Genomic DNA, 12,460 nt, shown 5'->3' on the forward strand with positions numbered 1-12,460 from the left:
CACAAATTTCAAATAACAGAAGGTCAAACTAATGAAGTTTTCTATATACTTTGTCATTTCAGAGAATTTGTATCATTTTTTCAAGAAACTCAGAAATCGAATGTTCTAGATTAGCCTGGTAAGACACCCAATAAAAGATTATCAACTATTACAGTGTGAATTATATTCACAGCCACTTGTGTGCACAGCAAAGACACATTTGGGATAAGCAGCCTTACCCTCGTCAAAGTCAGCATCATCTTCTGTGTGCTGGGGGAAAGGAAAGCAGTTGGTGATTTCAAGCCGATCTTCTACAACCAGGCCCAGAAGGACGCCCTGAACCACCTCAGTCCCTTGTCCTTCTTCTTGATAATGCTTGATTATCTTTAATACCACCTAAGAAAGAGAGAAGGAAGCTTAAATGCCATTCTTATAGTTTACATTTCCTTTATTTCAAAGAAAAATAAATAAACCATACTAGTAGGCTTCAAAAACAACAAAATTACATAATCGAACTAACCAAATTTCTTACAAATCATTTCCTTTACCCTTACACAAAAAATAAAGTACATATGGTCTAATTCAGGAGTCCCCTGAGGCCATTTATCCAGACCCCGCCACACTTCCAGAAGGGGCACCTCTTTCATTGGTGGTCAGTGAAAGGAGCACAAGATGCATCCTGTGCTCCTGGAGTACTTACTGTATGTGGCAGTGGCGCTGCTCACGTACAGTGCTACTTCCGGTGACGCAGGACGCACGCATCATGGCTCCAGAAGCGCGTCATATCACTTGTTATGGCTAGCAGTGACAAATATGGAACCAGACATTGACCATCTCATTAGCCAAAAGCAGGCCCATCGTTCCCATTGAAATACTGGTCAGTTTGTTGATTTAAAGTTACTTGTTCTTTATTTTAAATATTGTATTTGTTCCTGTTTTGTTTTTTTTTACTTTAAAATAAGATATATGCAGTGTGCAGAGGGATTTGTTCATAGTTTTTTTTTTTATAGTCTGGCCCTCCAATGGTCTGAGGGACAGTGAACTGGCCCCCTGTGTAAAAAGTTTGGGGATCCCTGGTCTAATTGAATACTTAAAATTCCTAGAGTCTGAAGACATGTCAAAAACAATCACATATAACACTCATGTCTTCCAGGTCAAGGTTCCCCAAAGGGCTAGCATCCAGGAGTTGTTTGAGTTAAACCAAACAATATTACCTCAACCTTAGGTTATTATAGAGGAAGTGATTCTGTTAACCTTTGTTTACAGGAAGATAATTTTCTGACATAGAAGACAGAACTATGAACAAGACAGAAATAAAGACTTCAATTATCTGAATGCCTCAAGAACTGTTCTCCTGAGAACTTCTCAACATCTCAAGATGGTTCCTGAACAGGGCACCTCATTAGTCACCGGAAGCAGCAACGGGAACCTGCATCTAAGACAAATCTGATTGGCAACAGACAACACAGAGAAACAAGACTCCAGCACTATCCAATTTTCCTCGATCAGGATATACCAGATAATCTCTAATGAAATAACCAACTCTTGTATTACTCTCTCCTTTAAATATTTCCATAAAGATAAAAAGGTAACCACTGTATGGCTAACTGGGCAATTAATTTAAAAGTTCACAGTTGCCAGACCAGTGATGGTACAGTGAACAGAGCATCAATTTGGGACGCTGAGGTCCCAGGTTTAAAACTCCAAGGTGACCAGCTTGAATGTGGGATCACAGACATAACACCCAAGATTGCTGGCTTAAAGCCCAGGGTTGCTGACTTGAGCTCAAGGTCGCTGGCTTGAGCAAGGGCTGGCTCAGCTGGTCAAGGCATGTATGAGAAGCAATGAGTGAACAACTAAGGTGCCGCAACTATGAGTTGATGCTTCTCATCTCTCTCCCTTCCTGTCCGTCTACCTCTCCCTCCCTCTCTCTCTCTCTCTCTCTCTCTCACACACACACACACACACACACACACACACTAAAACAAACAAACAAACAAAGATATGTTTTAGTAGCCATATCTACAACACTTACCACAGATACTGGCACATAAAAGGTACTCGAAATGTATTTACCGAAGGAATAAACAGCAAACATTTATCAATTACTGGTATGTCAAACACTCCACCTAAGTGTCTTATATGGAATGACTCAATTCATATAACCACTGTATAAGTAATATTATTTCCCCATTTATTTGACAGGCGAGGAAACAAAAGTAATTGAATGGAGATTAAATTAGAAAAGTGAGTTATCACTTCTAACTCCAAAGTACTTTTAATTACCAAGTAACTTAAGGTGTCCTGTATGTGTTTATAATAATGAGACCGAAACAGACAGAATGCAGGGTGGGGAAGAGATCCTTGTAACTAGGGTGCAGAAACAGGCCTTGGTGCATGGAGTAGTTCAGTGTCGAGTTACAGGGTGAGGGAGCAAGACAGGGCTATAGGGAATGGTGCTGGAGCTCAAATTTTTCGGGCACTGGTCACCAGAAGTCAAGTAGCATCAACAGGAACCTCCATTAGCTGCTAGAATGCAATACAGCTTTTAATCATCACCAGTACAATTCTCACAAGCTACAAGATGGGAATGTTCCACCAATAGTCTCATTTCTGTCATGCTCATGGTCTTTCATTTTTTCTCCCACCAACCAATCACATGCCTCTGTCCATAAAGCTGTGCTGACTTACTTTTCATGAATCCTGTTTATTGATGCCATGCTCCTTGTTCTTACTTAAACACAGATATATGGAAAGCTTAATAGTTCTCCTAAACAAGAACATATTCCTATATTATATTTTATTTAGAAGTGTCAAAAATTATCCCACATACTCAGGAGCTCTATAACAGCACTCATTCTAAGCTACCAAAATGACCTGGAGAGCTGCTTTTCAAATAAATGAAGAGGGTCTGACCCTGGATACTTACTAGAGCCATCAGTTACTTAAAAACAAAACAAAAATGACTGATGTCCGAACAGAACCTCTGAAACTCAAGAGTTAACTGATCTGGGCTGGGTTTCCTATATTGCTTTTTTTCTGGTTTCGGATTTGTTTTGTTTTGTTGAGGGGAAGGTGTAATTTCCTGGTTTTGGTTTTAGATTCTCCAGGTGATTCTAACATTCTATATATTTCATTCTAACTTTTAACAAAGGAAGCAGCCTTCTTTTTTTGTTTTGTTGTAACTTCTCAGATGATTACAATGCACATAACTGGTTAAATCACAATTTTCCTTTCTTGTTAAGATTCCCTGTGTTGCGGAAAAGTGAGTCCACTGAGAAATACAAACCCAAAAGTGAGCATTTTAAAAGCATAAATCTTACCACCTTATAAGAGGTAGCAGAACTCCTATACTACAGAAATGAGAGGAAAGGAAGGCAATGCTAGTAATCCATCAGAGAAGAATTCGGGTGGTCCACAGCAGACTTACGCTTTGTGGCTTGACCTCATCTTTAAGATTACTTTGAACTAATGACGACTAAGTTCCTTTTCCCTATAAATCCATGAGTAAATGAAGATTTTTCTCTCAACTACATCTCAAGTGATGGAAACTGACCAGTAGAACTTTAAATTACCAAGTTCTTTTACATCTCCCAAACTCATACTCTGAGTCTACATGCTTTCTGACCTACTTGACTTACCCTGCAGAGTAAGTATGTTCTCTGAGTAGGCGAGCTGTGTCTAGAACTTAGAACTGTCTCCTAGCTTTGAGGTTGACACATTCTCAAGTTGGGTGGATCTCAGCAAGGAATCCCAGCTGGCAAGATAGTAAAAAGATGTCCTGTCTCCTGAAATTATCCTCAAGGAACCAATTTTTCCAAGTATTATTATTCAGTGCAGACAATTTGAAAGAGCAAAGCAGACTATTTTATAATTTCTAATAAATAAAACATTTTTTAAAATGTGTGGCCTTTTAAAAAAAGTGAAAACTTAATTATTTCCAAAAGGCTACAAGCAACAAAGAATTTCACTGATAAAACAAAGTATTCTCAATATTACAAAATAAAAAAACAATTTAATATATCCAAATTAATTATACCAGAAGTCAATAAACCTAAAATCTGAATAAATAAGCATGAGTAATAAAATCTTCCATCCCCCTCAAAATGCACATTAAGTAGAATCTCTAAGATCTATCAAAATCATATAAAAAATTTCAATTCCATACCAGGAAAGAATTTAAATCTGGCCAAAATAAAAATTATGCTGTCTGATGAATTAAACAATTTTCTATCTAATGATGTCTGCAAACACCAGTTACTATAGAAAGATATAGAAGCCCTGCCCAAAAATCACCAGAATTCTGTCTACAAATTCTTTGGAGTGGGAAAGTTTGTTTTCTCAGAGCTATGTTGTAGACTTATTGACCATGTCTGGAAGCAGTGAGGGAAAGCCTTGCACATAAGAGAACCACCATATAAATGGGGGTAGCTTAAATTTATCTTTAAAGGTGTTTCTCTTAGAACTGCAATCAAATTTAATCAAATTCAATGTACCTACCTGAGGCTTTCATTTTAACATTTTGTTTGGGAGTGACATCAGAGAAATGGCGGCACGAGAAATATTTCTGATCTCTCCTTTAAAATTTCAATAAATTGAACAACTATAATGCAGCAAAGGAAGTCCAGTTGAGCTCATAGCCACACCTAAAAGATCTGCACAATGAACAGACTGAAGGTGGGAGGGGTTGAAAAGGGGCGCAGCAGATAAAACACAGCATAGAATCTGGAAAGGAGAGAAGGTGGAGAACTGAATTTTTCTCTCCCCTTGCTGGACACTCAGGGAGGGAGTTTTATTCTGAGCCAGGAAGATGGAGAGACTGAGGGTCAGGGGGGAAGAAGCTGAACTAAGGCGGGCACAACCAGATGCAGATTTACTGAGGACTGCCCACATGACTTGGCTACAATCAGCCTGCAGTGCTCACTGGATTGGCGCACTACGGGCCCAAAGTGCTTGGCTCTCGTGGTGAGGCGCAGGCTCCATCGATGGGCGCTGAGCCCACGATGCCCAGCTCACACAGCAAGGTGCACACTCCCCTGGTGGATGCTTAGCCCATGGAGACTGGCCCACAGGTAGTGCACACACTAGACCCATAGCGCTCAAGCCCAATGACTGCAGCCAATGCTCTACCAGTGGTCCACGCTCTGTGCAGTGTGAGGGAAAACAAAGTGCACCCCCCAGCCTTGCAAATTCCATGCCCCTCCCTACGCAGTACAGAGAGGTGGTGGCAGGCCCACCACAGCTGACTCTTTGGGTCCACTCTCTCCCAAGAGGCAGAAGTGCTCCCCTGACAGGCAGAATTGCTCCACGTCTGATCCCCTGGTCTGTTGAGATGTGGGGAAGAACAACCAGAGACCTGAAACCACCACTGCCAATGCCTTAAAGCTGGCCGCAAAGCCTAAATCTGAAACTAAAGCCCCCACAACACGCCCCGCCCACCCACGTGACTGCGGCCCTGTTTACATCACTATGTCAGCGGAATTCTGCCCAAGAATTTCACAGAGCCAAAACTTGTAGTACTGCAACACCTACTGGAAAAAAACTGTTTCTTGTTAGGGCTCTTAATACCACTTTCAAATGCCATCAAGGAAGAAGAAATCAAACATCACAGACACACAAGACAGAGACATAGTTCAGATACATAATGAAAAATCTCCAGAAAAAATCAATTACATGGAAACTTGGGAGTTAAATGACAAAGAATTCTAAACTGAAGTTCTAAAAAAACTCAATGAGTTGAGAGAAAACACTGACAGGTAATTTAATGAGCTCAAAAAAAACAAATTAATGAACAAAAAGAGTACTTCACCAAGGAGATTGAAACTTTATAAAAGGACCAAACAGAGATGAAGAACTCAATACATGAACTGAAAAATGAGGTAACAAATTTAGCAAATGGAACAGGCCAGAGAGAGGAATCAGTGACATTGAAGACAGGCAACTAGAGATACTATAGAGAAGAGAGACTCATGAATTTAAAAAAATGAGAAAGCCCTACAAGAATTGTCTGATTCCATCAGAAAGAGCAATATAAGAATAATGGGTATATAAGAAGAAGAGAGCGAGGGAAAAGGGGATGGAAAATGTATTTAAACAAATAATCAATGAGAACTTCCGAAGCCTGTGGAAAGCGTTAGAGCCTCAAATCCAAGAGGCAAATAGAACACCAAAGTTACCTCAACCCAGACAGACATACTCCAAGGTACATAGTAATGAAATTGTTACAAATCAATAACAAAGAAAGAATCCTCAAGGCAGCTGGGAAAAAGAAGAATATAACATATCAGGGAAGGCCCATTAGGTTATAGTCAGATTTCTCAGAAGAAACCCTGTAAGCCAGAGAGAGTTGACCCAAACATTTAAAGTACTGAAAGAGGCCCTGGCTGGTTGGCTCAGCAGTAGAGCGTCGGCCTGGCGTGCGGGGGACCTGGGTTCAATTCCCGGCCAGGGCACAGAGGAGAAGTGCCCATTTGCTTCTCCACCCACCCCTTCTTCCTCTCTGTCTCTCTCTTCCCCTCCCGCAGCCAAGGCTCCATTGGAGCAAAGATGGCCCGGGCGCTGGGGATGGCTCCTTGGCCTCTGCCCCAGGCGCTAGAGTGGCTCTGGTCGCCGCAGAGCGACGCCCCGGAGGGGCAGAGCATCGCCCCCTGGTGGGCAGAGCGTCGCCCCTGGTGGGCATGCCAGGTGGATCCCGGTCGGGCGCATGCGGGAGTCTGTCTGACTGTCTCTCCCTGTTTCCAGCTTCAGAAAAATACAAAAATAGAAAAAAAAAAATAAAGTACTGAAAGAGAGGCATTACCAGCCAAGAATACTATATCCATCAAAGCTATCCTTCAAATATGAAGGAGAAATAAAAACTTTTACAGACATAGAGAAGCTGAGGGAATTTATTACCAGAAAATCCCCACTACAGGAAATACTAAAGGGGGTTATTTAAACAGATACAAAGAACAAAACAAATCAAACTACAAGTAAAACTTCCAGCAAGATCACAATAAAAACAAAGATAGTCTGTGACAACAATAACATAAAGGGGGAGAGGATAAAGATCAGCAGTAGCAAAGGAGGATGGAGTGCAGAAGCACTCATGATAATGGACTCTTGTAATTATGGCAAGTTTTCTTTTAATAACCTAAAGGTAACCACCCATGAAAATGCCACTACTGAAACACGTAGCTTAAAAAAAGAAAAAGTATGGAATACCACCAAACAAAAACAACTGACAGAAAATAAAAAAGAACCAAACGAGACACAGACCTATCAGAAAATACATAAAATAGCTATAGGAAATCCTCAAGTGTCAACAATTACCCTAAACGTAAATGAACTGAACTCACCAACAAGGAGACAGAGTATCAGATTAGAGGTACCAAAAAGTAAAACTCAACCATATGCTGCCTTCAAGAGACACATATAAGCTGCAAGGGCAAAGTAGACTCAAAGTGAAGGGTTGGAAAATGATTTTCCAAGCAAATAATACTCAAAGAAAAACCGGTGCAGCCATACTCGTATCTGACAATATGACTACAAGACAGCAAAGGTAATCAGAGACAAAGATGGTCAATTCATAATGATAAAAGGGACAGTGTATAAGAAGACATAACACTTCTTAATATATACCCGCTAAATCAGGGAGCAACAAAATATTTAAGACATCTACTAACTGATCTAAAAATAAAAAGAGGGGAAAATATATTTATACTTGGAGATCTCTATACATCACTGATGCTCTAGATAATCATCCAAACAGAAAATCAATAAAGAATTATCAGCCTTAAATGACACACTAGACCAAATGGATATAATAGACATTTACATGGCATTTCATCCCAGGATTTCAGAATACATATTTTTCTCCAGTGTACATGGAACATTCTCAAGAACAGATCATATGTTGGGTCACAAAATTAACATCAACAAATTCAGGAAGACTGAGATTATACCAAGCATATTCTCTGACCAAGGCTTTAAAATTAGAATTCAACTGCAAAAAAAGTAATATACAAAAATGTAAAAATTAAACAACATACTTCTAAAAAATGACTAGGTCAAAGAAGAAATAAAAGCAGAGATCAAAAGATATACACAGACTAACGAAAACGACAATACAACATATCAAAATTTCTGGAATACAGCAAAAGCAGTAATAAGCGGGAAGTTTATATCATTATAGCCTTATATCAAGAAATAAGAGATCCCAAGTAAATACTTAACATCACATCTTAAGAAACTAGAAAAAGTTGAACAAAGGCAAGGCAACCCAAAATCAGCAGAAGAAAGAAAATAGTAAAAATTAGAGGAGAAATAAAGGAAATACAGAACAGAAAACTATAGAAAAAATTAATACAAAAAAGAGCTGGTTCTTCAAAAAGATCAATAAAATCAATGAAAAAAAAGAGAAAGGACTTATATAAACAAAACCCAAAATGAAAGAGGAGGAATTACCACAGATATCATAGATATACAACGGATCATTGTAGAATACTATGAAAAATTATATGGCACCAAATTCAACAATCTAGAAGAAATGGATGAATTTCTAGAACTATACAATCTTCCTGGACTGAATCACGAAGAAGTGGAAAGCCTAAATAGACCCATAATCAGGGAGGAAATAGAAACAACTATCAAAAACCTCCCCAAAAATAAATGTCCGGGGCCAGACGGCTACACTAGTGAATTCTACCAAACATTCATAGAAGAGTTGGTTCCTATCCTTCTCAAAGTCTTCCAAACACATTCTATGAGGCCAACATAACACTCATACCAAAACCTGGCAAGGACATTTCAAAAAGAGAAAACTAAAGATCAATATCTCTAATGAATGCAGATACAAAAATCCTAAACAAAATACTAGCAAATTTAATAAACAACACATTAAAAAAATAATACATCATGATCAAGTGGGATTCATTCCAGAAGCACAGGATGGTTCAACATACATAAATCAATTAACGTTATATACCATATCAACAAAATAAAGAACAAAAATCATATGACCCCATCAACAGATGCAGAGAAGGCATTTGATAAGATACCACATCTCTTTATGTTTAAAACACTCAATAAAATAGGTATGAAGGAAAGTACCTCAATATAATAAAGGCCATATATGACAAACCATCAGCGAATATCACACTAAATGGTGAAAAACTGAAAGCTTTTCCTCTAAAATCAGGAACAAGACAAGGTTGCCCACTCTCTCCACTCTTATTCAACATAGTGCTGGAAGTTTTAGCCAGAGTGATCAGAAAAGAGAAAGAAATAAAAGGCATTCAGATTGGAAAAGAAGTAAAGGTTTCACTTTTTCCAGATGCCCTGATTCTGTATATAAAAAACCCTCAAAGACTCCACAGAAATACTAATAGAAACAATAAACCAATACAGTAAGGTCACAGGATACAAAATTGTACAGAAGTCTATTGCTTTCATACATGCCAACAATGAAACTTTGGAAAGTGAACTCAAAAAAATAATCCCTTTTATAGTTGCAACAACAACAAAAAATACCTAGGGATAAACTTAACAAAGAATGTAAAGGATCTGCATACTGAAAACTACAAAGCATTATTAAAGGAAATTGAAAAAGACACAATAAAATGGAAAAAAATATCCCATGTTCCTGGATAGGAAGAATATAGTTAAAAGGGTCATATTACCCAAAGCAATATACAAATTTATTGCAATTCTCATCAAAATTCAAATGTCATTTTTTAAAGAAATGGAACAAAAAAATCACCAGGTTTGTATGGAACCTTAAAAAACCTCAAATAGTGCTCGCTTTGGCAGCACATATACTAAAATTGGAATGATACAGAGAAGATTAGCATGGTCCCTGCGCAAGGATGACACGCAAATTCGTGAAGCATTCCATATTAAAAAAAAAAAATCTCGAATAGCCAAAGTACTCTTGAGAAAAAAGAACAAAGCTGGAGGTATTACAATACCTGACTTCATATTATACTACAGAGCCCCGGTAATCAAAACAGCATGATACTGGCAGAAAAACAAGACACACAGACCAATGGAACAGAACAGAAAGCCCAGAAATATAACCTCATGTATATGGACAAATCATCTTCAACAAAGAAGCCAAAAACACACAATGGAGAAAAGAAAGCCTCTTCAATAAATGGTGCTGGGAAAACTGGAAAGCCACATGCAAAAGAATGAAACTTGACTACAGTTCTTGTGCCCCTGCACAAAAATCAATTCAAAATGGATCAATAATATAAACATAAGATATGAAACAATAAATTACACAGAAGAAAACACAGGCACTAAACTCATGGACCTAGGCCATAGAGAACAATTTATGAATTTGATCCCAAAGGCAAGAGAAGTAAAGGCAAAAACAAATGAATGGGACTATATCAAACTAAAAAGCTTCTGCACAACAAACAAAACTGACAACAAAACAAACAGCCAACAAAATGGGAGATATTTGCAAACAACAGTTGCAATAAGGGGTTAACATCCAAAATATACAAAGAATTCACAAAGCTCAGCAGCAAACAAGCGATCCAATTAAAAAATGGGGAGAGCACCCGAACAGACACTTCTCCCAAGACGACAAATGACCAACAGATATATGAAAAAATGCTCATCTTCACTAGCTATTCGAGAAATGCATAGCGAAACTATGAGACACCATCTCACACCTGTTAGATTGGCTATTATCAACAAGACAGTTACCTATTGGAGAAGCTGCAGAGAAAAAGGAAGCCTCATTCATTGCGGATGGGAATGTAAAATTAGTACAACCATTATGGAAAAAAGTATGGTGATTCCTCAAAAAATTAAGAATAGAACTACCTTATGACCCAGCAATCCCACTAATAGGTATCTACCACAAAAAGTCGAAAACACTGGTATGTAAAGACATATGCACCCCTATGTTCATCACAGTATTCACAGTGGCCAAGTCATGGAAACAACCAAAGTACCCCTCAATAGAGGGTTGGATAAAGAAGATATGGTACAGCCTGACCAGGTGGTGGAGCAGTGGATAGAGCATCAGACTGGGATGCGGAGGACCCAGGTTCAAGACCCCGAGGTCGCCAGCTTCAGCGCGGGCTCATCTGGCTTGAGCAAAGCTCACTAGCTTGGATCCAAGGTTGCTGGCTTGAGCAAGGGGTTACTCGGTCTGCTGAAGGCCCACGGTCAAGGTACATATGAAAAAGCAATCAATGAACAACTAAGGTGTCACAACGAAAAACTGATAATTGATGCTTCTCATCTTTCTCCATTCCTGTCTGTCTGTCCCTATCTATCCCTCTCTCTGACTCTTTGTCTCTGTAAAAAAGAAAGAAAGAAAAAAAAAAGATATGGTAAATATATACAATGGAATACTACTCAGCCATAAGAAATGATGACAGCCTGACCAGGTGGTGGCAAAGTGGATAGTGTCAGACTGGGACACAGAGGACCCAGGTTCAAAACCCCAAGTTCGCTGGCTTGAGCATAGGGCTCACCTGGCTTGAGCACAAGCTCACCAACTTGAGCAAGGGGTTGCTGGCTTCAGTGTGGGATCATAGACATGACCCCATGGTTGCTGGCTTGAAGCCCGAGGTTGCTGGCTTGAGCAAGGGGTCACTCACTCTGCGACAGCCCCCCTACCCCCGTCAAGGCACATATGAGAAAGCAATCAATGAAAATAACTAAGGGGCTGAAACAAAGAACTGATGCTTCTCATCTCTTTCCCTTCCTGCCTGACTGTCCCTATCTGTCCCTCTCTCTGACTCTGTCAAAAAATAAAAAAATAAAAAGAAATGATGACACAGTGCCATTTACAACATGGATGGACCTTGAGAACATTATACTGAATGAAATAAGTAAATCAGAAAAAGCTAAGAACTATATGATTTCACATATAGGTGGAATACAAAACTGAGACTCATGGACATAGATAAGAGTGCAGTGGTTAACAGCGGGAGGGAGATGTAAGAGGGGGGTTGGGGTGAGGGTGTAAAGAGGGACAAATATAAGGTGATGGAAAATGATTTGGCTTTGAGTGATAGACGTACAACATAATTGACTATTCGAATAATGTAGTGATGTTTGCCTGAAATCTATGTTACACTTATTGATCAATGTCCCCTGTTAAATTTAATTTCAAAATAAAATTAAAAAAAAAATCTTTTGGCTCTGGCTGGTGGCTCAATGGAGAGAGCATCAACCCACATATGGACATCCCAGGTTCAATTCCCAGTCAGGGCACACAGTCCCCCCCATTCCTGCAGCCAGTGGCTAGATTGGTTCCATTGTCAGCCCCAGGCACTGAGGATAACTTAGTTGGTCTGAGTGCATTGGCCTCAGGAGCTAAAACTAGCTCAGTTGATTAGAGCACCAATCACAGATGGGGTTGCTGGGTGGATCCCAGTCGGGATGCATGTATGAGTCTGTCTCACTGTCTCCCCTCCTCTCACCTGGAAAAAAAAAATTCTTTTTTTTCAATTGTCTCACGAGTGGTGGTGGAGTA

The 12,460-nt window shown here is 39.3% G+C and overlaps 1 protein-coding gene and 1 non-coding gene across 3 annotated transcripts in view; one reads left to right on the forward strand and one right to left on the reverse strand.

Annotated features, from left to right (window-relative positions):
* The window catches only part of EIF3H (eukaryotic translation initiation factor 3 subunit H), a 103,624-nt gene that overhangs the window by 73,912 nt on the left and 17,252 nt on the right, over positions 1–12,460 (reverse strand). For both annotated transcript variants that reach the window (XM_066379384.1, XM_066379383.1), the window contains exon 2: positions 219–375. In XM_066379384.1, the coding sequence (XP_066235481.1) occupies positions 219–375 (157 nt within the window). The remainder of the gene's footprint in view (positions 1–218; positions 376–12,460) is intronic.
* On the forward strand, positions 9,753–9,859 carry LOC136401902 (U6 spliceosomal RNA). Its single transcript, XR_010750826.1, has one exon. It is a non-coding gene; the product is annotated as a U6 spliceosomal RNA (small nuclear RNA).

This window comes from Saccopteryx leptura, chromosome 3 (assembly GCF_036850995.1).
Source record: "Saccopteryx leptura isolate mSacLep1 chromosome 3, mSacLep1_pri_phased_curated, whole genome shotgun sequence".
Classification (NCBI taxonomy): domain Eukaryota; kingdom Metazoa; phylum Chordata; class Mammalia; order Chiroptera; family Emballonuridae; genus Saccopteryx; species Saccopteryx leptura.